At 45.0% G+C, this 27956-nt stretch overlaps 1 protein-coding gene across 2 annotated transcripts in view; it reads left to right on the top strand.

Moving 5' to 3' along the window:
* The first annotated feature begins 5128 nt into the window (after positions 1-5128).
* Positions 5129-27956, top strand: part of LOC147897377 (RHOMBOID-like protein 12, mitochondrial) — a 31479-nt gene continuing 8651 nt past the window's right edge. The window contains exons 1-3 of one of the 2 annotated variants that reach the window (XM_087380763.1): positions 5129-5300; positions 5436-5919; positions 15039-15153. In XM_087380763.1, coding sequence (XP_087236889.1) covers positions 5567-5919; positions 15039-15153 — 468 coding nt within the window. In that variant the 5' untranslated portion in view covers positions 5129-5300; positions 5436-5566. Of the gene's footprint in view, positions 5355-5435; positions 5920-15038; positions 15154-27956 lie in introns of both variants that reach the window. The other variant, XM_087380761.1, reaches the window with a different exon arrangement.

Raw genomic sequence — 27956 nt, 5'->3', positions numbered from 1 at the left:
AATCTTATGATCCCCTTCCTCAGTAACTATCAAATGGATCAAGCAATGGTGTAGTTCATATTCTAGATAAAGGCAGTAGCTCTACTCTACAAGGAGCAGCCAACTCTTCACTATAATTAGGATCCTCTCGTCTTGGAGGTTCTCACTTGATTTTGCAAGGCACTAGCTTGGCCAAGTGCATCAAGGTTGATACAGCCTTGGAACTCATTGTGTTTCATGGTTCTACCACATGATTTATTTTGCTTGATCTATATTGCACTTTTGATGTCAAAATCTTTAGGATCCACCTAGCTAATCTACTTTTCAATTGCTTCTTTGTCATTAAACTAGTAATGTCATTATGATGCAAATGCACCGTAGCTTTTGTTCCATGTAGATACTTGTCAAACCATTGCTGATATCTCTTTTACTTAAGCTCCATCCCATAGTTTAATTGTGATGAGGGTCAGCTTATGAAGAAAATAAGTCTTATTGCTTAAGCAATGTAGCAATTCTTGTTTGTAATTTTGAAGACACATGTCTAAAAAGGACATGGATAGTGACATACTAGGTTATGTGATCAATGGGGAAAGGATTCTACATAGGGTCTACACATGTATCAATAGTAGCCAAAATAGACATGGATGGTGACATAGTAGCTTATGCCATCGATGGGAAAAGGAATCTACATGCAACCATTGTAAGTCGATGAAGGAGGGTGCAAAAGTATCAATAAAAAGAAGCCCTCCTCTCCCTTGTATAACAAGTCTTCCACCAATTTACCATTGCTTGTAGATCTTGTCCCTGCAAGCCTCTTTTGTGAGCCCTTCTCATTCCCTTGCTAGTTTCTCTAGTCTAGCTTAGTATTCTTGAAGTTCTCTCTCTCTCTCTCTCTCTCTCTCTCTCTCTCCCCCCCCCCCGCTTGAATATATGAGTGCTATCTTTGTAATTGCACCTATTAAATTTGAGTGAAACAATTTCTCTTGGGGCACTAGAATTCACTATGCATTCTCTTTTATGAGGCTTCATCTCATTTTGATCTCCTTCGCTCCATTTTTTTCTTCAAAAAGCATAAAAGTGAAAGAGCTATCTACTGCCTCTACAAGGGCAGTTCTCACCCACCATCGTTTGCCTCTCCAAATGGTGAAGAAGAGCTTTCATCAGCTAAAGCTCCAGTGACTATAGTAGCGGCTCCTCCTCCACAAGGAACTCTGTAGACTCCAAGATCTCAACAGTGTCGTCGACTCCAGCAACGCGGCTCAAACGAATGAAGGCCAGTGACATAGCCATGGGATGCAAAAGCGATTCCACAGTGGCCATAGCTTCCCACAGCACCAACAGGCAACAAAGGCATAGCAGACTTGCTCCAACTGCAATGATTTGTAGCATCGACTTCAGCCCAGTAGCACGCTCCATAGCTCAAACGACGAGTAGTCCACCAACGAACCAGCCGGCTCCTCTACAAATGGAACTGCCTCCTCTTCAAAGCTTTACGCCCATGCTACAAAAGCCATAGGCTCTTGCATCGACTCTTGCTACGAGCATACTTGACAACCAAGGCGCGATCTCAGAAGGCTGCCATCCTCACGCTACCGCTGCGCCATCTCCGTATCTTCTGAGCTTTTCCTAAGGTCTGAGATTTTCCTAAGGAAAAGCCACATGGCAGATTGCATACAACCATGGTTAGGCCATGGTAGATTTGGTTACTCCAGGTCTAGTCAGGTGGCATCTTATCCTAAGGCTTCTCAGCTGCTACTAACACGTGGCCGGTGTGCCATGTCATCTTATCTACCACGTGGCAGATAAGGCTCTCACACATTTTTGACACATGGCATGATTACCACATCAGCCTTATCCTCAATTCCAAGTCATCTGACATGTGGCAGTGACTTGCCACATTAGCAGTCCAATCATAGGTGCCACATCAGCTATCTGCCATATCACCCCACATGCTATGTCATCAGTGACATGTTAGCTGCCACATCATCCTGCCACCTCAACAGTGCCACGTGGCACTCTGGCCCCCTGCTTGGCACACTTGGCATTTTACATGTGCACACAACTGCCACATTAACACAGTGCTTCATAGGCACACCTCTTGCTAAGCATAGTGCCACATCATCTCACTGCATGTGACTCACCGTGGCATATCATCATTTTACACATTTCACTTCTTTTTACCCCTCCACCTAGATCAAGCCGTATCTCTTTATCCACTCAAATGCTATGTAGACTCATATGGTAGACTTGTTTCCCAAGCCACTATGAGAATGATTCCTCCCTCCTAGGTGTCCCTTGTGAGCTTTGGATTGTTGATGGAGATTGTGTCTTAAAAATTACTTTGCCCAGGTTTAATCAAGCTAGAAGAGGGCACTTTTGAGGGATAGGTTTGTCCCCTTGGTAGTAAAATGCTCAAGACTGACTTTGTTTTTTATGGAACTTACATTGTTACAAATCTCTCTTCAAGGCACATCTATTGATACACTCAATCTATGGTTTGAGGCTGTGAATAAAAAATTATGAGTCTCCGTGCATGATAGTACATTATAAGTGACAATTTTGACTTTATGATAGTAAACAAAATGCTTGTGTCTTGGTGATTGTTGCTTCATTTCTAATGAACGTTTTACTCTAGTAAAAGAGCTCTTTAAGATGCAACTTGTTAAGGTTTTGAATTGCTAGTTTGAATTAGATAATGCTTCTATAGAAAATTATAGACCTCTGTGCTTGATAGCACTTTGCAAGATGATCTTGAGCCTCTTCAAGAAGCATTTGTAAAGGGATCTCTATGTTTCACCAAGATTTACCTATCCAAAAAAGTAAGCCTTTTGTAGCCCTATTGCTTTATCTCTATTCATGCAATATTGAGTAGAAAAATATCCTTCCATTTATGCATTGCTCTCTCTTTTCGCATTGATAGATTAGGTGTAAGGCCTCAACTCATTGCACTCTATTTCTTTTTTGTGTTTTGTTATTATCATATTATTTGGTATTTCTGTCATTGAAACCTTTTTGAAAGGAAAATATGTATGGGAAGACATTTCATTTTGGAAAAAGTCTATATGAGAAAGTTGTAGACTTTTCAACACGTGAAAGTTTTCATACATTGAAATTTACATGGTTCAATTGGCTAGATGTTGAAATAATGATAAGAAGATCATGGAAAAGCACTTTGGACTGGTTTTTCTGCTTGGATTTCTATATCCGATTCCAAAATGAAAGTTTTTAGGTCCTAAATGGTGGATTTTAGCAGATTAAGATGAAGACAAAAACTTGAAAGTATAGATAATCGAGAAATGGTTAAAGGCCATTTTATTGAATATTTCCAGTTTCCACACTGCTTGGAAGATATGGGTCTCCCAAAAGAAGTAGCTAAATCCAAGCCTCGGTCTACTTTTGAAAAGCGAGTCTAGATTAGGAAAAGTAGATTTGCACTTGAGAAGAGGTCAAAATTTTGGAGAAGAACAGTCTCCTCAATAGAAATTTAAGATTCAAGCATACGGATTTCGAGGCAAATTAAGGGAGATTCAGATTGAAGAATTGGATTGCGATCAATTAGATCAAGGTTCTAGGTGCAGATTTTGAGATTGAGATTGAGATTGAGATTATGTTTGTAATTGAGATTGAGATTGAGTTACTGTAGGTAGAGCATGGAGTTAGCAGGGTGTACTTCTCTTTCCTGTGGGAGGTGTTTTCCTTGTAAAATATTTACTTTAGAATAAATAAACTCCATTCTTTTTAATCGCTATTTTGTGTGAATTCTCGACTTTTGTGACTTGGCTCTTCACATTCGAAGAGATACTTGCATCTCTTGGTCCTTTCTTTCTTCCTATTCTAGATTATAATGTCACTTGGCACGTGAGTATGCTCATTTTTACATGAGAGAGGGAAAGGTCTAATGCATTGTTGCCCCTTTTGCATTAACATGGGTGGCTTGTCCTTCTTGCTGAGAGCAATTTTGCATGAGAGAAGTGAGGTTGCTAGTATCTACTGTGCAAGGCGGATTCATGATATCTTTTGCCCTGCATGTTAAATTGAGATACATGTGAGGAGAGTAATGTGTCCTTGCTATGTGTCTTTGAGAAGGTGAGAGTATTCCTACAATTGGTCAGAGATAGTTATGTGTAAAGAGGTTCAACAATTAAACTTGCAAGCCTCATTTGGTGTTGCATTGCTATGTTCATTAGTTTGGGTATTGAGATTTATTTGGTAGAAAATGTCATGCAAAAGGACAAGGAAAGATCTATCCATGGTTTGGGGCTTCATCTAATAGCCTTGCCATTAGAGTTGAGTTGTATCTTCTTCATCTAGCAAGACATAGATTTCAATTGACAGTTGGGCTAGAGGAGGCATGGATCCCAAGCATATCCAACAAATGTAATGGATGCTCTTCTATGTAATGGATCCAAAGCATATCCACCAAATGTAATCAAGAGGATAGGGTGTTCCATTTTAGGGCTCTGGCATGGTTTATAATGTTGTTGCATGCTCCTCTATAACTAGTAATTAGGGGTAATGGTTAAACTTATGTTGTTGATGTGGAAGTTGAGAAAGGCGATGTTGATGAGGTGGATTGTGCTGATATCATTTTCCATAGAAATGACAATGTTGCTAATGTGGATTGTGTTGATATCACATTTTTTTTCCATGCACCCACCCTCTCATACGAAATGCATATTGTGGATTTTTTCCAATGTTGTTGATGTCGATTGTGCTGATAGGAATGGCAATGTTGGATGTGGATTGTGCCGATATCACATTTTTTTTCCTCGTGCACCCACCCTCTCATATGCCCACGGGACCTCCTCTCTTGGAACGTGGGCAGCCAACGTACGTGGGCGTACAGTTGCCCTGCACGTCGATATCAAATGCCTGCCCATGGTGCATTGAATGCATCTAGGTTGTGGGCTGGACGTGAATCTCGCCGGTGCATGGGCTTATTTCCACGCCGGGGTGCGATGGCGGCAGAGATGTCGCCGAAAAACTGAGGATCCAAAAGGCCACTGGAGGCTAATTCAAAACTCGCATCGCACATAACTTTCTCAAGCGTGAACTGCAGAGATGAAAGCAGATGCGAGCATTCATGGAAGCCCCTCGGATGTATGTGCCTAGTGTGCTAAGAAATCCACATAGAATTCATAGCGAGGATATTCGTTAATTGGAAAAGGCGCCAAATAATGAGATGTGCCCTAAAATGAATAGAAAGAAGAAGATGACAGTTCCATGTGCTTCAATTTCTCTTCGAAGCTTTTTACAAATCGGATTTGCATCCGCAGGATTGCTCCGTTTTCAAGTAGCTGGCTTTCGAATTGCAAGCATTTGTAAGCATCACATCGCCATTGGCTCCGGATCGAGTGCTTCTCAAGCTTTTCGTGGTATCTTCTGCTCCCTTTTAGGCATTTCCATCATCCGTTTCTTCTTCGATTGAAGTTCGGTGCTTCTGCGTCTCAACACAGAATTGTCAGGAGCTTTCCGCAGCGGCATCTTTCGAGAATTGATATAGCTTGATCGAAATGCATTCCAAGACGAATTCGTGACCTTTCTGAAACCGTTTTCCCAATTTGTGATCGGTCATTAAATCTCCGCAATGTTCACCCGCCGTATGTTGTCCCGCATCTCTCGTTTACGTTTCCGTGATGACCACCCTCGCCAGCACCATCGCGTACCTTCTTTGGCACAACTGCTTACCAATCCTCAGCTCCCGAATCCGAATTTCATGGATGCTACGTCGCACAGATTTGCTGTAGGAAAAGCATGCAATGCACATGGCTTGCTGTACATTGGCCAACCTTCCATACACGAGACTGCCGTGCCAAAAGCCTTTGCGGCCCGGGCAATAAAGCTTACACAGTGGATGGCGTTTTCGAGCTTTGGCCGTTCTGGCTTTTCCGGATTGCAGCGTCATACATTCAAAGGCTACAATTCGAGATATTATTCCGGGTAAGGGGACCCTAGTTTATGTTCTTTGAGATCAACATTTTCAACTCGTGTTGTCGTTTGATCAGGACTTCTTTCCCGCTCCCTACACTGATGTTTGGAAATTATACGCCTTATTTTTCAATTGTTTAACTTTCATTGCACGTATAGTTTTCTGCTTCATTTCATCGTAGAGGGAAATTTAGACCGGAGCTATCCGATATTGGTTTACGGGCTCACAAACCCAGGCTTATATATTTCCAGATGAATAGCTGGCACTACGAACCAGTTCTTTCGTGGAGAGTTCGTTTCTTATCTTGGCCACAATTGTCATAGTTAATGGCAAACACAAATTTTGTGTTGAGAATATATCGCTAAAATGGAAACCTATCTAACGGATAATCATCCCTTTGATGCTAACGAGCACGCGACGATGTCATGCTGACAGGGTGACAAGGAAGACTACGCTTTAAGATTGTACCGTGGGACTATGATCCTTCCTGAACAGAAAGGTGAACAGCTCTTTAGGTCTAAAAACCCAAGGATAAAACTGCGGTGTTGATCTTTTTAAAATAAGGGTAACAGTTGCCTTAATAACAACGCTGCTCTTCCCAAAGAACATATTGACTTTCATTATGGATCTTGGGAGAACAATGAACTTCCATCAGGGTTCTTGGCTCGACTCTTTAAGATACCTTCACAAGCTAGAGCTTATAAGAGGATATGTCATGCCATTGTTCTCTCGTGAGAAGTAGTTCACTAAATTTCATTTGCTTAAGCCACCATTTTTATTGATTGTGAAGTATAAATGTGTGTTTTTCGATTTTGTGTTTTTGTAATGGAATGTGAATGAGAATAAGTATATCTGCAGACAGAATCCCATTCTTTGGAACCAATGCAACCAAATTATGATATTGATTGAGCAAGAATGTGAAGCCAATTGTTGACACAGAATCTCATGTGGCAGGGCTTCTGATTTGTATCCTTCAGCTATCACAATTGATGGTCCATTGTACCTTTAAGGGACTTGAAGAGCCTCATCACTAGTTCCCAATGATGCTTACATGGTTTTGGCATAAATTGGCTAATGAAGCCTACGGCACATCAGATTTTTGATGCGGTGGTTGTCATAATATAGATTAGCTTGTCAGGTTTTGCCAATACAATGTATCATCCTGGAAGTGCAGGAATTATGAAATGTTTCAGTTGGCGTGTTGATAGGTTTGCAGTCTGTAGTATCAAACCGTTTGAAGCATTTCCTTAAGGTGTCTTCTCTGATTCAGAAAGATCTCGTCTTTTTGATCTCAATGTCCATACGTAATGCAATTTTGACAAATCGGTCATGGCAAATTACTTACTCAAATTTGTATTGACTAGATCTATCATCTCCATGCTGTTGCTTGCAATGATAAGATCATCCACATTGAGTGCTTAGAATACAGAGACGAGATCGTGAGGCCAAGTCAAAATCTAGCTAGAGGGTGATACTGATTTTTTCCAGTCAGAGCAGTCCCGATGGAGATGTCACAGTCAAGGCCTGTCAAATTTTCATTCCTTCTGACTTGATGCATTAATGTTGCTGTATGAAGCTCTTGGAGCTTGCTTCAAACCATAAAGCGCTTTCTTCAATCCACATACCATGTGTTTTTCCCTTTTATCTCAAAACGTTGTGGCTATTGCATGTAAACCTTTTCTGTAAAATCTCCCATCGAGAAAGACTGACATCCAATTGATGAACATACAAATCCAGAGTGCAGGCAACCAACAATAACAATATGAGTATCTTCATTTCTAATCACATATGCAAGAGTTTTCTCGAAATGCTCATTCTTGCTAATAGTAACCTTTTGCAACCAACCTTTCTTTACGTCTTTCCATTGCGAACACTCCGATGCTCTAGGGTCCATTTCTCTCCACAAGGATGGCACAGATTTTTCTTTTTTCTTTCATCAAGAAGGGCCTGAGACAATTGCTTTCACCATCTTGTCTTTCTTATCACCTAAGTTGTCTTTTGAAGAAGGAATTGAATGATGTTTTTGCATCCTCAATTTTATACGTTCCATACTGCTGCCATACACAATAGGGTACCTAGGGATAAAAGAGATTGTAGATGATGCAGGAAGCTTCTTGTCATAAGTAGGGCTACCTTTGATTGAAAGCTTGGTTCCAAAATGGCCAATACCCAAGGTCTTATCCTTCATATTGTATTTGGGTTCATATAAGTCAGCCAACTGCATAGCCTCCTTGAGAGTGCTGGACTTCTCATCTAAGGCAATGCTAGGATGCAATCCATGATTGAATTTCAGCAATTGTAGTACTATCATCAATGCCATGGATTTCCAAAAATGTTTGACATAGCTTTTAACTGATCCTTGCTGAGTTAAATCATACCATTTATAAATATATTAATTCCTGGCTAGAGGTGGTTGGAACATTTCCCTTTTAAATCCTTCCAGGTATCAATCACCACACCATCCTGTTGCAAATGCCTCCACCATAAAGTCTTCAAGGTGAAGCACAACAAACCTTATTTTACTCTGAACTCCTTTAGGATACACTACAAAATAGTCTTCCAGCTTACTAATCCACTCTTCCAGCTCACTGAGTGGGCGCGTCTCCCCTTTGATCTTGGAAAGGATAATTTTACTTTTGATCTCACTACCTGAAGTAACCCTCCTTCGGTCCTAAGGGTCTAACAGTCTGAACATATTGTTGAAATGTGACTGATGTGAGATCAGCCGAAAGACGCTTGCATTCATTAAATCTCTGGCATAAGACTGCAATTTCTATGTTGGTACTTTTATGAGATGTACCCTGTGGAAGGTCTTTTGTGTCACGATTTGTGACGTATTCCTTTCTCTATTTCTAGACTTATGGATGGTTTGATGAATGGACACTTGTGGAAGGGTATGCCCTTTCGACAGGACACTTCCTATGAGGCACAACCCTTCACAAGAGACATTCTATTGAAGAGACATTCCTATTGTAATGTACCCTCTCATCAAGGGTCACACCCTTCACAAGGGGTACACTCCTCTTCATGCACATACACTTTGGAGTACACACCTTTTCATGTGCGACTCTTCACTCTCTATATAAGAGAGGCCCAATTGTATGGATGACACTACAGATACCCTACATACATTCAAGCAATACAATTATTCCTTGTTCTCTGCTATTTCAGTCTCCTTTCTGTTCCTTAGCACATTTCTAAATATAGTAAATCTAGGATTTCTTACATTTTGCTTCGGTTGCAACCTCTTCATACCTTCTAGTTGAGGCCATAAACCCTTCGGGCTTAGTCATAGGCTCAAATTCATCATCAGAATCAGGGATTGTTTCAAGGATTGTCTCCATGGGTCTCTTCCCTTCTTGAATCAGATTTCATTCGAGATGTTCAAATCCTCTATTCATTCCTATAGATAAATTTGGGAGCCTATTATTCATTCTCTGATTGTTGTACAGTGTACTTGATTTCCTTAGTAAGTTCCCGAAATTCTTGGAGTATAAGGCTGCAACATGCAACGGTAATCTGATCGTGTAATCAGAGGAAGACCTTCTCTAAACCTTTAGCAAGGAATTATTATTATGCACCATAGAGAGAGAAAGGAGATAAGGGTAGAGAGAGAATGGAGTCGACAACCAATTCGCTCCTTGTACCCACTGAGGGCCCCCTCTCCCAATCAGGGGAGAATTTGCTTTATACTTGGAGAACTGAGAGATACAAATGACACTCTTCGAGAGAGCACGGAAACATGCTTCTGAAGAGTACATTGTACACATGTATTGCAGACCCAAAGACTTGAGAGGCAACGCTGACCAATACCGAGACCTTGATGCTGTCCGCACTGACAATGTAGGGCACTTCTGCAAGGCAAGGAAGAGGCTTGTGCTGTCCACCGGGATGCAGGGTTACTGCATGAGTGAGAGTGAAAGCGAGGAGTAATAGATTCTAAAGAGAGCTGAGAGATGACTGAAATATAGAGCTGAGAAGTGAGCTGTGCAAAACTGTAAAGAAAGCTGTAAAGAGCTGCTGAAATAGTTACCCAAACCTCACTCCGTTTGCTGGTCCAACACCTTGCCGAAGGGCTGCATGTATTTCTCCCACAGATGGCTGGCTGATGGCCAAGGAACTGAGGTTGGTGAGGATCAGAAGATGGAAGGCACCCCTATCGTGCTCTTGATCCAATCCGATAAACCTTTGATGGGCACGAACTCTCTCTTTGACAGACTCATGTGGGCTCATGATGCCCGGGATCTGCATCTCTTGTAATCTCTTGATCATGTGGGATTGCCGGACAGTGTTGAAGGCCTTCCGAAAGTCTACAAAGCAAGCGTAGACTTTTGGTGTCTGGACCTCACCTCCTCAATGATAGCCCTCAAAATGAAGACGTGATCTAGAGTGGAATGCTTGCCCTTTGCCCCCGAGCCTCTGTATGATTGTTGAGCTCTCTCTCTAGTACCAATCCATAGATTTGTCCAATGTGTGGCCAATCATGAGGATGTGATAGTTCCCGTATCCATGGGGTCTCTTGCTTTGTGCATCTGTACAATAGTGGTAGTGCTCCATGCAGGTGGGAAGCTGGGTGGAACATCTATGCTAGGACTAGAGCTAACACCTCCAGCCCATGTGCAAAATGCTCGGCCCGTAGGCTCTCATGATCCTGCGCTCTTAGGGTTGTGTAGCTGGCATAGCGCAGCCTATACATTTTGTGTAGTGAACAAGTCATAGGGAGTGGGCATGGGCATAGAGGACATATTTGTTGGTGCGTGCATCGGGACATCATAGAGAGATGCATAAGTGTGCCATACATCTGGATCAGTGATGGGAATAGGTGGCTTCCCTTCCGATAGAAGCTCCCATTTAGTGGTTGGATCTCCTCCTCGGAATGATATGATAATTTCATCCATCCTAAGGCTTCGCCTCTTACGACGTGTCAATTGCCGGAAGATTTGTTGTGCCTCAGTTGACGTCAAATGGCCCAGGGCTTGCTTCCGTGTGAAGTGTGCTCTTGCCTCTCTGCACTCGTCGTCGAACCAAGGGTTTTAAGGCATCTTCCCATCTTGGGCCCGTGTGGATCATGGTGGGGAAGGATCTGGTGGTTGTGTCGTGTACTATAGAGACAAGGGTGTCTTAGGCGTGGGCAAGGTCTATATCATCTCCAAGTAGGGCCGGAAGTTTTCTGGCTAAGTGTCACATATACTGGGTCAAGGGCACGGTCAAAGTGGATCTAGACACGAGCGGGCATGGGAGGAGCTTCCGCGCTGTTTCTGGCATAATAGGAGAGATACTAAAGGCGAGGTACGAGTGGCCAGCTTCGAGTTGGTACATTGAAGTCGTGTATCCGAAAGGCAAAGGCTGGCGGGCCTAGTAGGTAGTCCACTGTACCTGTCCCAGTGCCATGTGGGAAGCAAGTGAGTCCCCCAGATGATGGCCATCTTTGGAGACCATTATAGATGATCAGGTCATGGACTGCCCCCAATTCAAGTAGATGTCGCCCATATCCTTTCACATGTGGGGCATCTGGCGACTATCTAAGTATCTCGAGCTCTACTGCATCCAGCTCCGGGACTATGTGGGGATCTCTCTCATATGCAAAGTCTAGGAGGCCTACTTGTCTATCACCTGTCCGTGCATTGAAGTCCCCTAGAAGGAGGCTGCCCGAAGAACTCATCATGTATTGTCTCATATGGGTTGTGTCCCTTTGTAGTGACCTGCTGACTCCCATGTGTATTCTGCTACTGTGGGCAGTCCTCTCTCTGGGCTCTCATGTGTCTCTGTGTGGAAGATCATGTCTCTGTCAGTGTATGTTTCCAGGAACCCTCTCGGATTAGACCAAAGCGTGCCATTACAATTCCACACTGCCTTTTTCAGTCCATTGTGTGCATTCATCCCATGGGCCCGACACCATCATATCTCCCCATCTTCCTTCTCTTCCTTCTCCTCCTTGTCTCCTCTTTCTCGGATGATCACTTTACCATCCCTTTATGCAGCCTATTTCCTTGCTTCTCTTGCTGCCATTACCCATACCATGCCCTCCCTGGGGTGTTCTTGCCGCTAGAGAGTGAGATCGTCATCCAAATAGGTCCTGGTCCCCTTCAAGGTTGCATTCATGCTCATGGGGGTGGACCTGTCCAATGCGGTCCTGAGCTTCATCACTAATAGCCTTACAGGAGAGAGAGAGAGAGAGAGAGAGAGAGAGAGAGAGATTAACGTCCGAGGGAGGCCTCGCGGGCCTATGGGACAAAAGTGCGGAAACAAAGTAAACTCATACAAGCCAATGTGGGCTATGGCGAAGGGCTGTGTAAGGCCCTCGCTGAGTACTAGAAAACACATAGATGTAGTACATCATATCAAGTCAGGCCAGAGAAGCCAAATAGTGTGTAACATGAGTGAGGCATGTCAGGCGCTCAGGGCTAATGCTCCAAGAACATGATGTGGCTCCATGTATCCAGGTTCTGTGATAGCTCTCTGGTGTGACACAAAGAGCTCACGTATCTGCATCTGTCGAGCTGTTTGGCATTGTGGTGGGGGGCATGGTCTCCTCGATCTTTGGATCCGATGGGCTATGTCAAGTGTAATGCCACGTCTCTGTCGGTCGCCTCTGAGGAGAGCTGAGATAGGTCGAACCTCAATCGTGTGTGCTCTGGTCGCCTGTTGCATGTGAGATCCTCGTGTCCCTCGTCTAGTAGTGGTGTCGTGTCGACTCCCTCTATTGACCCATTTATCTCTCACGTCAGCTAGCTCCTCCTCCTCTACTCCCGAGTGCCCTGGAGTTGACTCAAATGCATAGAAGTCGGTGACCTACCTTTGCACTGGATCCACCTCAGTGTCCTGTGACGTGGTGGTCGCATCTTGTTGTTCTTTGATCCGTCGCAGTAGTCTGACTCAAATGCATAGAAGTCGGTGACCTGCCTTTGCGCTCGATCTACCTCAGTGTCCTGTGACGTGGTGGTCGCATCCTGTTGTTCTCTGATCCGTCGCAGTAGTCTCTCTCTGTCTCTGCATCTCCAGTAGGTAGAGCCCAATATAGACCTGATCCTGGAAGTGGATTAGTCGTGAGAGTGGGCCAAACCCATGTCCCTCCTGAAAAAGGCAATAGTAGCGTCCTCGGATCTCGTAGTAGGTGGGACACATACAAAGAAAGTGCTCCTCGGTCTTGACCTGACCCATTGTGCATAGCATACAAGTCCGCTGCTCTCTGGATATGCCTGCAGCTCTCCTTGCCTCAATCCTCAATTGATGGGAGGAGACTCGCATCTGGCAATGGCAATCCTCAGTGCATGTGAGACTCCTTTGTCCTCAAGATACTGGGGTTTGATGATGAGGCCATCCTCCGATACTCTCAAGAAATGGTCATAGTAGAGTTGGGTCTTGGTGGGGAACTCCTGTTTCCCCCCCCAAGTCCAAAGTGTGTGAAGTTGGAGGAGGTCTAACCGTATGATGTGGTTAATCTCATCTCGTGGAATCAGCTCAGGGGGTGCATCTATGATGTACTAAAAAGAAGGGAGCCTGTCCATTTGAATGCCATGACTGGCGAACCAAGCAGAGACGTGTGCATACCATGCTGTATCAAACCCACTCTCTGTTAGTCGGATAGAGGATTCCAATGCCAGTCTCGGTGGCCTCTCACGAGGTAGGTCCCAGACTCTATGGAGGACGGTTACTGTTTGAAAGGTGGCATCGATCTGAAGAGGGGTCTTAGCAAACTCTACCTGTATCATCTGATGGGGGATTGAGGGCTTACTACGAATCATCCTGGATCCCATGATTATTTGTAGCCCATGAGAGAGAGAGAGAGAGAGAGAGAGAGAGAGAGAGAGAGAGAGTATTAAAGTCTTTGGAAGTCCGCCGATGGGTCTATGAGACTGTGAAAAACCTGGTACAAACAAGGTACAAATGAGCTGTGGTGGTGGAGCTACTAAACGAGCATCCACACCAATACAAAAGAGCTACTAAACGAGAACGGTGGTTTTAAGTCCTAAGTATAACATAGTCATGTCGGTGGTCGACTATATATCAATCGTATCATCATCATCATCATCATCATCATCATTAGGGCATCAGGGTTGATGAGGCAATGGGGGCATGAAATCGACGATAGAGTGCTGTCGGCCACTCACAGGTGCATCCCTAGCATGTCTAGCTCTGGGTCTAACTGGGGCTACCATGACCCTTGTTGGTCAGGCCCCGACTATAAATAGGGAGGGGATGTCCCCTAGTGTGATATGTGTGTCAACCCTCTGTTTGAGCTGTCGGGTCACTGGCTTCGGGTCATTGTCCTGTCGAGGCCTTGTCTCGTGAGGGTCCATGTGATCTGGCTGAAAAAACTCTGTGATAGAGCTGTGGAGGGATCAGCCAAGGAAAAAGTCTGTTCCTATCTCTGTGCTCGAAGTATCCTCTCGCGGTGTATGAGTACCTCATGAATGAAACCTGCCAAGCATTGCTGGTCTGGGTAGGAGAGGAATCGGGCGAGAATCACATAGCTATCTCTGAAGAGGCAGTAGAAACGCCCTCGAATCTCATAGTAAACTAGACACCTAAAGATGAAGTGCTATTTTGTCTCAACGTCCTGCATGTCCATAAAGTGCATATGTGCCTCTCCCTAGGTAGTCCTAGAGAGAGAGAGAGAGAGAGAGAGAGAGAGAGAGAGAGAGAGAGAGAGGCGCTAGACTTGCAACAGAACTTGTGAGGGGCTGCACACAGATAAGATGATTACAAGCGAGGCACCCAATCCTTTTATAGGATTAAGGCAAGCTGTTTTACAACTTTGTATTTGGGATAGTTCCTCCCTAAAACTGCCATGTGGCATCATCTTAGCAACCTAGAGTACACATATAAAGAGCCGCTATGCTACCCCTTTGTTACATGCTAGGATACCAAAGTCTAAGTAAGTATGGACATAGACTATTGGCTATGTAACACTTGTGTTTATTGAAGTCTGATTTTATATTTTCACTAACTTGCGTTTATCGTAAATTTCATAAGTTGGGCTAACTCGGATTGCACTTGAACCTTATTTATTCACATGTGATGTTGTCTAGTTAGCTAGTTGTCTATCACCTCTTTGAAAATCCAAGCTCTCCTAGCATTTTATGTACATTTGGGCATTTTGAAATTATATTTTGGGTGCCATGTGCAGGGGGTCCAATCTCTTTACACCAGGAGGTGTGGTTTGGACCTTGATAGGAGTCAATGCACTCGTGTACTTTATGTGGCAACGATTGGATCAAAGATTCATGGAGAGGCACTTTACGGTGAGTTTTTACTGCTCTTTCGAGATATGCGAACACGACAAGGAGCCTCATATCTGTGTGTGTGTGAGAGAGAGAGAGAGAGAGAGAGAGAGAGAGAGAGAGATCATTGTGTTAGTGTCCCATCCATGCCAACACAAAGTATTTGACAAAAAACAATATTAGAAGCACATAGAAACTGGAGTGCATGAGAGCTCCTTCACTAGTAACATAAGCCTTTAGCTTTAATCTCCTTTGCAGCAACGAGAGATCATTGATAGAGTGTCTTTATGTAGCAAGAGTTAAAGATTGGTCACTTTGGTCTTTGTTACATTCGATGGCATTCCTATCTCGTTAGTTTTGTGTAAGCTTCTCCGATTTCCATGCCTTGGCTGTATTGAGTTATTTGCTTACAAATCATGCGCTTGCCTTCTTTTATGTTGAATGTTGTTGTGGGTTTCCGTTTTATCATGCTTCTTGTGCATAGCTCTTATTGTTTTGTCAACTTGTCTCTTTTTCCCTGGCCATGTCTCGGTGACTGTTCCATCTCTTCTTTGTAATCTCTATGATGTAGCCTATTGTCTGACAAGTGCTATCGTCACTCTAGTCTCTCCCCACGTCGAAGAGAGAGGATATGTCTGCGGTCCTCATGTGAGTGTCTAATCGGGGCGGGTTTGTCGAGTCGTGCACTCTGGCTCTTTGCTACGTGTGGTCCTTGCTGTCCTTGGCTCAGGTGCTGGAGAAAAAACTTGTGATCATGCTTTGGTTGGGGTCAGCCGGTTCCTCATGAGGGATCCGCAAGTAGTGATCTCGTTGGTGCTAATCAAGTCAGGTATGTGTGGAGCTACAAGAAGTCCTCTTTGATGACCTAGTTCACCTCCTGACAGGCGAGTGGAATGGATGGAGCTTCAAGGCTATACCTAGCAGTTTGTGCATTTGTAGTTCCAAGTCTGCAAACCATCTGTGTGTTCGACTATACCAGCTCCTCTGATTCCCCTCCACCTCGAATGCCATAGACGAAGTCAAGGCCACCATGGCAATTACATCATCTGGATGTCGTGGTACCGAAGTCCTTGATCCTATGGAGATATGTGACCAAACAACGTCAAGCTAAAGAGAGGCTCTACTAGTATAATATGATGCAGGACTGACGGCTTGTTGTGGATCATTCGAGCAAGAAGGAGAACCTGAATGCTCTCTATGCGGGAGGAGTCTGTCTCCCAAAAGGGACTACCATACATTCTTGCTGGGCGTCGAGTTTAGCTAGTGTTGAATATTCCTTAGAATATTCCTTGCTCAAATGAGCTTGCATAGTTGGTCGCATTGTGAAGGCTTGGGCTTGAAAAGAGAACACCTAGGCTTGTATATGATGAAATATTCTCGAATGGGACCCTGTCCAAGTTTAAATTGCTCCTTGTGTGTGGCCACTTGGGATGTGTTGAAGATCATGACCTTGGTTTTACCCAAGTTGACCTTCAAATGATGTGTTGCAGAAAGATTAGAGCGCACCCAAATGCCGTTGGAGATCCTGGGAGGGTGGGCTTTCTTAAGCATAGCTTTCTAAAAGCTGTACCTTCTACGTTATAGCCTGGTGAGACCATAGTACTGCCTCGGCTTATGCTTGTGTGCACGAGAAGACCCCTCCACACCCCTGGCGGATTTTGTCACCTAGGTACGGCTTGCAGCAGACTTCCATACGGCACAGCCAGCAGCGGGGCCAGCAGCGGGAGTCTCAGGGTTCACTGACTTGAGTTGATCGTCAGCTTTGTACCTCTTTCATCGACCAGCCTCTCTTCTCTTTCGTCACCTCCTATCCGAACAGTTTTTTCTTCTGCTCCACTCTCCTTCAAGCTTCGATCCTACCTGTCACTTCTCTAAGTTTACTCCCTTCATCAGATCAGGTTTCAGATATGGCTGATTCAGTAGACCCCGTGCTTGCGATGGGAGATCAGGATATGAACTACCATGAGGAGGATGACCAGGGTCTCTACGAATTACGAAGAAAGCCTTCAGTGAATTCACCACTGCTCTTGATGGGAAGTTTGAGTAGGTTGACACGAATCAAACGGGGTTGACACAGCAACTCCAGGGGATTCAAACTACACTCACTCTTTTGGCTAGCATTGTTCAGGGGCTCACGCATGTGGATGCCATGGCCTCAGTGTTAGGTCCGAACATCACTCCAGATCCTTTTCCCAGAGATCCGAAGTCTCGTACCAAGGAGGTTGTTGACACTTGGTTGCACAAGTGGCAAGTACACTTCCAGTTTCACCCTTACCCAGATGACAATAAAATACAGCTTGCAGCATTGTTTATGTCAAGAAAGGCTTTATTGTGGTGAAAGGAACTCCAACCCAAGCTTGCAACATGGATAGAATTCGAAGGGGTCTTCAGGAAAGAGTTTTTGAAGGAGGAAGATTATGATATCGTAGGCAAGCTCAAAGCCTTCTATATGTCCAAGATGAATCTGACTTTTGAGGTTTATCTTTAGAGGTTTCGGGATTTGCAAACCAAAGCTACAAAGATGGATCCAGTGACCTTGTTAGGTTTCTTTGTGGTTGGTTTGCGTGACTCGTACAAGTTACAAATCAAGAACAAGTGTACCACTTTGCAAAGGCCATGAATTATGCGCGCATCTATGATGATACCATGGCCAACGCAAAGGGAACCATAGTTGCTGACACGGTGGGAAGAACAAGAGGAAGATCTTCCAGTCTACCACTGGTACCAGGGAGTCGAAGTCTATAGATAACACCTCCAAGAACCATTCGAGTCAGGCGAAGAATGGTCGTGCCCGTTTCCTTCATACCTTGAAGCTAAAGAAAGAAGGACGTTGCTTCATAGACGAGGAGTGGGGCCACACTAGGAATGATTGTCCTAAGCGCAAGAACTAGAAGCAAGCGCCGGGACAGAATCGCTATGCGGGTCGAGGTAGCAAAGCTAAGAGAGCTAATCAAGTTTCGATGACATGTATTACTGTAAATGTCATTACCTGCCCACTTTCTTGTAATTGCACTTTTAATACTTCGTTATTTGGTTCCCATGATCTTTTCCAAGTTTATGGAGAAGTTAGGGACCAAAGAGTTCACATTCTCTTTGACCCGGGGGCTCTCACAACTTTGTTAATTACAAACTACACCTATGAGGTGCAGCTTCCAGCTGGAAAGCAGTTTTGGGATCGCAAGATTGAAGCACTTTCTATCCGGATTCAGGACTACTTAGCGGCTCTTACGTGCTATGTCCTGCACTTGGAGCATGTGGACTTGTTAATCGGAATAGAGTGGTTTAAAACCCATGATACTCAGATTGGATGGAAGGAACATACTCTTTCTTTTTTGGAAAAGGGCATCCAATTTGGTATTCAGTGTGTTGATATTCCCTCTTCTCAAGGACCTATTGTATTTGCGATGTAGCTTCGAAATATATTAAATACTTCTCATTATGATGTGTATCAGTGTGTTTTGATTCCGCTTTCTTCATTTGTTGTCTCTGCTAATAAGAAGAATGATTTAAGTGTGTTTGAACATTGTGAATTGAGAACATTGTTAGATGATTTCATGGATGTATTCCCTGCTTAACTGCTGGAAGGTTTACATCCAGAATGGGCAGTAGACCATTGCATAGATATAGTCCATGGGGCTCAACCTATTAGTGTTCCACCTTATAGGATGAGCCAGCTTGAGGAGGATGAGTTAGGCTCACAGCTACATGATTATCTGAATATGGGCTATATTCGCCCAAGTAAATCACCTTGGGGAGCACCTATTCTCTTAAGAAAGAAGAAAGATACTTCGTAGAGAAGGTGTATAGATTATAACCGATTGAATAAAGTGACAATGAAGAATCGATACCCTCTTTCTCATTCCGACTATTTGGCCGGCGGAGCGAAGCATTTCACTAAGATTGATTTGCGTACGGGTTATCACCAAATCCGTATCTATGCTAAACACATAGATAGAACCACATTCCGAACTAGGTATGGCCACTACGAGTTTCTCGTATTATCTTTTGGTTTGACCAATGCTCCTGCCACCTTCTAGCAAATGATGAACGGTTTGTTCCGAGATTTTCTGGGAAAATTTATTGTCGTGTTCTTAGATGACATTTTAGTATATAGCCGAACGCTAGAGAATTACATAGGATACCTTCGGATTGTCTTAGTTATACTAAGACAGCATAAACTTTATTCCAAGATGAGTAAATGTGACTTCTTTATGAAGGAGATCATTTACTTAGGACACAAGATTTCTTCTGAAGGTATTAGCATTGATCTGGATCGTATCCAGAAGGTTTTAGAATGACCTATCCCTTAGATTGTGAAACAACTTCGTTCGCTCTTAGGATTCACGGTATTTCTACAGAAGTCTGTGCGTGATTATTCACATATCACAGCACCCTTGACCAACATATTGAAAGGTCGTGGACACAGGTCTACCCAACCGATCTCTTGGAATGATGCATTGAACAAGGCTTTTGAAACCTTGAAGTTAACTATCAAGGAAGCACTTGTTCTTGCATTACCTGATCCTACCCGGCCTTATGTTTTAGAGGCCGATGCAAGTGATTTTGCGATTGGGGCAACTTTATTTCAAGAGGGCAGAGCTGTAGCTTTTGAGAGTGAGAAGCTAGACGACACCCAATATCGTTGGCCCACACTAGAAAAAGAACTCTATGCAGTTGTGTATGCTCTAAACGTTTGGAGACACTACTCGTATGGTTCGAAGTTTCTTGTATTGATTGATCACCAGTCAATCAAGTATGTGTGTGATGGGTCTGAATTGAGGGGATGGAAGGCTAGATGGGCAGAATTAATGCAAGATTTTGATTTTGAAATACATTATTGAAAGGGTTCGCTAAATAGTGTGGCGGATGCCTTAAGTTGAGTCAAGTTTGTAAATGCTATGTCATTTACGAAAATATCCTCAGACCTATTTTAATCCTTGAGAGGGCTTTGCGCAACTAATAGTCATTTCAGTTCTTTTTGCCAGAAAGTCCAGGATGGGAGCTACATGGTTGACCAGGACTGAGGGATTGTGCCACCTACGGTACAGGCAGCGAGAGGTTAGTGGATGATTAGGAACGGCTTGCTGTTCCGGATGGAAAGATATGTGTGCCAGATGTTTTGGATCTTCAATCCAAGATTCTCTGGGAGTGTCATGATGCTCCTAGTGTTGGACATCCAGGTATACATCGGACTCTGTCTCTTATGAAGGATACCTTTTATTGGCCTAAGATGTGTGCATTTATAGAAAACTATGTGGTAGGTTGCTAGGTTTATTAGGTTACTAAGGCGGAATGCCTTAGAAGCGCGGGTTTATTACAGCCATTGCAAATCCCGGGTAATAAATGGGAAAGTATTTCCATGTATTTTATTACCTGTTTGCCAAGAACACGCAAGGGTCATGACTCTATTTGGGTCATAGTCGACCGTCTGACAAAAATGGCTAGATTCTTACCTACTAGAACAACTATTTCAGTTGTTCAGTTGGCTCACGAGTTTGTGGACCACTTGTTTAAGCTGTATGGTTTGCCCTCTGACGTAGTCAGTGACAGGGACTTGAAATTTACAAGTAACTTTTGGACACTTGTTTTTGAGAAGTTAGAAACTACTCTAAGTATGAGTTCCTCAGATCATGCACAATCTGATGGCAGTACAGAGAAGGCCAACCAATTAGTTGAAGATATGCTTCGGGCATATGTTTCTAAGAGACAGTCTTCATGGGAAGATATCTACCTATGATAGAATTTGCTTATAACAGTGCAAAGCATTCGAGTACTGGTTATAGTCCTTTTATGCTTATGTACGGGTTTCAACCAAAGTCACCAGTTATGGTTGGGTTAAAGGGAATCCAAAATGATGCTGCAAAGACATTCTTGCAAGACATGCACGAAATGTTACAGTTTGCCAAGGAGCCTATTAGAAATGCCCAAGATCGGGACAGATTTTATGCTAATAGACATCGTTCACCTAGAGAGTTCTTTGAAGGAATGATGGTATATTTGCGAATTCCCAAGGAACCCAAGAGCCTAAGTACTGGTTTGGTTCCGAAGTTATCCCCCAGATACTATGGTCCGTTCAAGGTTATTAAAAGAATTGGACCAGCTGCATATAGACTGCAATTGCCTCCTGATGTTAAAGTACATCTAGTATTTCATGTCAGTACACTGAAAGAGTTACTGGGTGCGGATGATCAACTTGTGTCTCCTCAAGAGATAATAGAAGTTACAGATTTGACTTTTATTCCACACGAACCTGAGAGTATTCCTGAATTTCGTGAAAGACAGAACTATCACGGAATACAAGATCAAGTGGAAGGATCATGTTGAGGAGGATTCAACATGGGAGACCTTACAGAACCACCAGATGACTTTCTCGGGTTTTTTAACGAACTCAAGAGTGAGTTCTTAGAGGAGGGGAAGTTTGTCATGTGCACGGATTGGTATCTGATGTGTACTGGGTACACAAGACTAGCTCAGGTAGCCTAGGGAGGCTTAGAGTTAGGCAGGCTTGATTCTCGGTTTGAGGGGTACGAACCAGTTAGAGGTCTTTGCCATTTTTGGTGCTTGGGGCCCGAGTCTATATAAGGGGCCTAGAGTTTCAGTTCTAGGGGAGGCGAAGGGAGCAAGTCTCGTTCCCAGGTGCTAGGTATGATCTTGGATTGAGTCGCGGACGCCCGCTTGCATCATAGCGTAGCCCAAGGCCCAGCAACAAATCCCAGGCTTCATAGCGCCACCTGGTGGTATGGGACACCAGGCTGGTTAGGATCTGGTTGGGAGTTCGTGCCAGTAGCTCAGCTCGTGGCTCGGAGAGGAAATCTCCTGATTCGGGATCACATCCTGTAGATGTCATGGTTGGGTGGTGAGCAGCCTGCTCAGATTCCTCACGTTTGGTGTGTTCTTGTGTTTGCTTGTAGGCCAGAGGTTTCATGAGTGTTGGGGTCGTGTCATACACCCACTGTTGGGCATTGATGATGTTAGTGGTGATATTAGCTAGTCCCTACTATGCGTGATGGAGTTTATGGTTTCACCCTTATGAGTGACTATCATGAGATTGAAACTGCACTATGTATATTTTTAGAGGATGAGTTTGGGCATGTTCTTGGATTCATCTAGATATCTGCTGACCTTCTGAGAAAACTCGAGGTGTCCGCTTCTAATTAGCATGAAACTGCGCTCTATCTTGAGCACTTCTTATGCTTTACCTTGCTAACTGCAACATATCTTGTTGCTCTTGTAACCGATCAGCCACAGAGCTCACCTTAACATTCTGTAAGCCAGCTACCCAAGGGGCTCTAGGCTGATATCCATATATCAACACGAATGGACTGTTTCAGGGAAGTCTTCCCAATTATACTGCCTAGGGAGACAAAAGCTCGCAGCATGTCTTCCAAAATCTGATCAACCCACTAAGTCTGTCCATTCAATTCTGCATGATCAGCCGAACTCATGCTGAGTTGAGCCGCCAAAAATGTCCAGTAAACTTAGCATCTCTTCACGGGCTATTTCAGCGGGGAAGCCATAAAGATTAAACAGCTTCTCAACAAACAAGTGAGCAAGCTGGGTGTCTGTAATAGTCTCTCTTGTAGGTATGAATCTAGCATTTGGTGAGTTGGTCAATGATTACCCAAAGTGCATCATGTCCACAAGAGATTCGTGGTAAATTACCACAAAATCCATGGAAATACTTTGCCATTTATTCTCATGTATTTCCAAAGGGTGCAACAATCCACCTCCTCTCAAGTGCTCAGCTTTATTGACTTGGCATTGTTGACAATTTCGAACATACTGTTTGACATCAACTTTCAGCTTAGGCCAAAAGAAAAGTCTATTGACTAGATCCAAAGTTCTTTGCCCCCCCGGATGTCTGGCGATGGGACTATCATGACATTTAAATAAGATACGGTGCGTCGTATCTCTAACGTCGGGTACACACACGTTACCCTTTCAGAAAAGAAGACCATTCCGAATGGAGTATTCTCGTAGTTTACTTCCAAGAGGAGTAAAGGCCCCTGTGAGAATGGATCTGTATGATGCAAAGTTGATTCACAGTACCGATGTCAAGGCATCAGCTACCTTATTTGTAGGACCCTTTCGATAACGAATCTCGAAGTCAAATTCCGCATCAACTCTGACACTCTTGCTGTCTAAGATCAGAGGCATTGCAAAAATACTTAAGAAAAAGTTATCCAATTAGACCACACAAGTAGAGCCATATAAATAATGTCTCCACTTTTCCAACGCACGAATAACAACATACATCTCATTTTCATGTGTTGGCCACCTGTACTGTAGCTCGGTTAGCTTTTTAGCCTCAAAAGCTACCAGTCTACCGGCTTGGAACAAAGTTGCTCGGACAGCATGGTCACTAGCATCTGTTTCAACCACAAATGGTTTACTAGGATAGATTATAGGGCCTTCCCTGGCCCCTTCTGTGCTGCTGCCAGAGCCCCTTCATCAGCTCCCTTTATGCACCTACCTGCCCTGCTGGTCTTATTAAAAATGGCAGCGGAAGATGCAAACAAACTGAAATTATAGAACCACACAGAGAACACTTAGAGATAAACAAACTCAGCAAGATCATAAGATTCCAATACAGACGCCATCTGAATTTTCCAAAGAGAATAGTTGGTCCCATCTAACTGCCGAGCATCTGGAAATGTAGGAAGAGTGGGAATACGTACAGGCTTGTCAGACTCTTGAAAGAAACTGGACATAGGGGAAACGCGAAGATCCGGAGTAGAATCCTTTGTTTCATCAGCCATAACTGAAACCAGGGAGTGGACAGCAACAAGGGGCTGAAGAAAAGATCAAGGTCTAGAACAGGGCTGCCGACAGGCAGCAAAAAAAAAAAAAAAAAAAAAAAAAAGGGGGGGGAAGAAGAGAGCTCTGTAGTCAGTGGGAAAGAGAGTTGCTGACGAGGACAAACTTCTTCAACTTCATCAATATAGAAGTTCCTAGATCAGAGAGTATCCTGGTGCTCTGATACCATATTAAAAATGGCAGCGGAAGATGCAAACAAACTGAAATTATAGAACCACACAGAGAACACTTAGAGATAACAAAATGTGCCACAACTGATCTGCTGTAACTCAGCCCTTAAACCAGGGCAGCAACTGAAATACAAGATATCTTGAATAAGATAAGAAAACAGGAGCTGCAGGAGAGGCTGAACTGAAGCAGAGGAAAGGGAGCACAAGGAGGCTGCAGAAGAGGCTGAGCTGAAACAGCAGAAGGGGGGACACAAGAAGGCTGCAGCCTGAGAGCACGGAGGCAGGAGAAGCCTGAAGCGAAGAGGCAGGGGCCAGGAGCGAAGAGGCTAGAGAAGCCTGAACTGAGGAGGCAAGAGCCTAGAGAAGAGGAGGCTGAAGGAGCCTGGGTGAAGAGGCAGGGACCTTGGAACAAAGGGAACTGTAGAGGCCTGGAGCGAGGAGGCAGGAGCCCTGAAGAGGGAAGATCTGCTGCGGGAGTGTGAGCAGCCAACTGCGCAGCTGAGAGGGGGCTCTGAGGAGATGGTCAGGAGCAGGCTGTGTACTTGGGCCTTGAGGAGCTGCAGGGAGTAGTAAGGGATGTGAAGGGAAGGAGTCCCTTTTATAGGGAAGGCCAGGGGGGAGTCGGCCAGATTGCCTAGACCGACCAGCCTGGTCGGTCAGCCAACTGGGCCGACCAGCTGGTCGGCCAAAGCCTGGCTGGTCGGCCAGCCTACCCCCTCTGGCCCCCCTTGCTGCGTGGGAGCTGGTCGGCCAGCCACCCCTGGAGATGCCTAATCTCAACACCCCCTCTCAGCTCCAGGGTGTGGCACAAGACCCAGAGAGCTGGTATGACGTTGGAGAAGGGGAGGAGAAACAGGTTTGGTAAATATGTCGGCGACGTTGTCGGAAGTGGTGCTGAATAGGAGCACAATGGTACCGTCAAGAACCTTCTCTCGCGTGTAGTGGTACTGAATTTCAATGTGTTTTGTCGAGCATGGAAAATCGGATTGCGAGCAAGGGCAATACAGCTTTGATTGTCACAAGAAAGTGTGGTAGGAGCGGGTTGCTGAAAACCACAATCGAGAAGAAGGCGCCGAAGCCACACAGCCTCACAGGTGGCACTACACATAGCCCGATACTCAGCTTCGGTGGAAGATAGGGCGACCGTGGGTTGGCGTTTACTGGACTAGGAGATAGCCGCAGAGCCAAAGGAGAAAACATAGCCCGTGGTAGAGCGGCGAGAATCGGGGTCGCCAGCCCAATCGGAGTCACTCCAACCTCGGAGAGTGAGCGGGGAAGGAGAGGAACCACCGGCAGTATATAAGAGCCCGAAAGTAGAGGTCCCCTGAAGATAGCGGAGGAGACGTCGAGCAGCTTGCCAATGAGAAAGCGAAGGGGTTTGCATGAAGGTACTGAGGGTGCCGACAGAGAAGCCGAGATCCAGTCGAGTGTTAAGTAGCTAGAGAAGAGATCCAACAAGCTGGCGGTAGAGGGAGGCATCAGGATAAGCAGTGGACCCAGAAGCAGAGAGTTTAGAGTTGGGATCCATGGGAGAAGTGATGGGCCGACAGTCAGCCATGTGGAAAGTTTCGAGGAGCTCGTGAACATAGCGTTGCTGAGAGACAAAATACCCCCTCTTAGTCTGCCAAATCTCAAGACCCAAGAAAAAATGGAGAAGGCCCATATCCGTCATCTCAAATTCAGTTTGAAGAGCAACTTTAATGGCAAGGATATGATTGGTATGACTCCCAGTAAGGATCAGATCATCCACATAAAGAATGATGAAGGTATGAAGCTGTCCTTCATGAAAAAGATAAAGATTGGGATCAGCCAGAGAGCGAAGAAGTCCTTGGCGGCAGAAGAAGGTATCAATACGCTGATTCCAGGCCCGAGGAGCTTGCTTGAGACCGTAGAGGGCCTTGCGAAGGCGACAGACCATGAAAGGAGAACAAGAATTAATGAAGCCGGGTGGCTGATCCACATATACCTCTTCATGAAGATCACCATTCAAAAATGCAGATTTGACGTCCATTTGAACGATGGGCCACTGATGGTGGGCTGCAAGAGCAAGGATCGTTCGGATGGTGCTCATCCGGGCGGTAGGTGCAAAGGTCTCCCCATAGTCGATGCCGGGTCGTTGGGCATAGCCTTTAGCCACCAGCCGAGCTTTATACTTGTCGACAGAACCATCAGAGGCGTATTTTGTTTTGAATATCCACCGGACACCAATTACGGAATGGTGTGAGGGACGAGGAACAAGGTCCCAGGTGTGGTTCCGAAGAAGAGCATGAATTTCCGCTTCCATAGCCTGTTTCCAATGAGGCTGGGCCAGAGCCTGAGGAACGGTAGTGGGCTCACGAGTGGCGAGGATGCGAGACATAAGGGCGTAATTGACATGGAGGGGATCAGAAGAGGACGGTGGGGGATGGCGATGAGAGCGACGAGGCCCATCATCAGGGTGTGGTTCGGAGTAGGGATCCTCAAGACCGGAGGAGCGGAGAGTATCAATGAGCCATCGCGGAACACGTACCGAGCGGGGTTCCAAAGGAGGAGCAGAGGGTGGAGCCGGAGAAGGAGGCGGAGGAGAGAGAATAGGAGGTGATGTAACGGGGGACGAGGCAGGTGGAGGGAGAGAGGGCTCCGGGGCATCGGACGGATCTCCAAGAACAGGAGGAGAGTCGGAAGGACCTGCTCGTCGAAAAGGACATCCCTGCTCACGGAGATAATGCGGCGGCGAGGATCATAGAGGCGATATCCAGTGGAGACGGAGTTGTAGCCTACGAACAAGAGCTTGTGGGACTTAGGATCAAGCTTTCCACGATCAGATTTAGGAATATGAACATAAGCATCACAGCCAAATACCCGAAAATGGGAAACATCGGGCTTAGATCCATAGTAAGCCTGATAAGGGGTCATGCCTGGGATTGCTGATGTCGGAGAGCGGTTAAGAGTATGGATGGCGGTCATCATGGCCTCGGCCCAGAGAGACTGAGGGAGTTGACTGTGAGTTAGCATGGTCCGAGCCATTTCAACGCCGGTACAATGTTTACGTTCAACCACGCCATTATCAGAAGGGGTACCTGTGTTGGCAAATTCCCGTTTGACACCATGACTACTCAAGAACCGATCAAACTCGAGAGAGGTGAACTCACCACCTTTATCAGCACGAAGAATTTTGAGGGAGTGATTGGATTCTTTTTCCACCATGGCTAGCCAGGTCTGGAAACGACTGAAAGCCAGATCCTTGTGGGAAAGAAAATAGATCCAAGAATAGCGACTGAAGTCATCAACAAGGAGCATGTAGTACGAGGCTCCCCCCAGTGACATAATCTGCATAGGGCCACATAGGTCGAGGTGAACAAGACCAAGCGGAACGGTGGCACGGCGAGAGGCATGATGGGCGAACGGCTCGCGATGTTGTTTGCCCAATATACAAGAGGGACAGAGACCTTGGCGAGTGCGGACGTTAGGGAGGCCGAGGACAAGCTGATCACGGAAAGCACGATGGAGAGCATCAATGTGTAGATGACCAAACCGATAATGCCAAAGGTGGCCAAGAGAGGTTCCTGTAAGGGAGGGAAGGGCGACAAGCTTGTAGATACCATTAGTAGAATGGCCGGTCCAAACCGGCTGTCCGGTAGCACGATCGCGGATGGTAACAGAGGCCGCTTCAAACTCAACCTTCATATTGTTTTGACAAATCTGATGAACCGAAAGGAGATGAAAGCCGAGAGATGGAACATAAAGAACACGAGAAGAGTGTTCACCCCCTTTGCCATCAGGAATAATATCAAGAGAGCCCTCTGAAAGAACAGGAATAGAGTGCTTATCGCCGATGCAGACACGACCAGAATGAGG

The sequence above is a fragment of the Dipteris shenzhenensis genome, chromosome 10 (genome assembly GCF_047967505.1).
Source record: "Dipteris shenzhenensis isolate YYH24624 ecotype China chromosome 10, Dip_SZ_1.0, whole genome shotgun sequence".
Classification (NCBI taxonomy): Eukaryota; Viridiplantae; Streptophyta; class Polypodiopsida; order Gleicheniales; family Dipteridaceae; genus Dipteris; species Dipteris shenzhenensis.
Note: the sequence above shows the minus strand (reverse complement) of the source record. Positions and strands in the feature narration are given on the sequence as shown.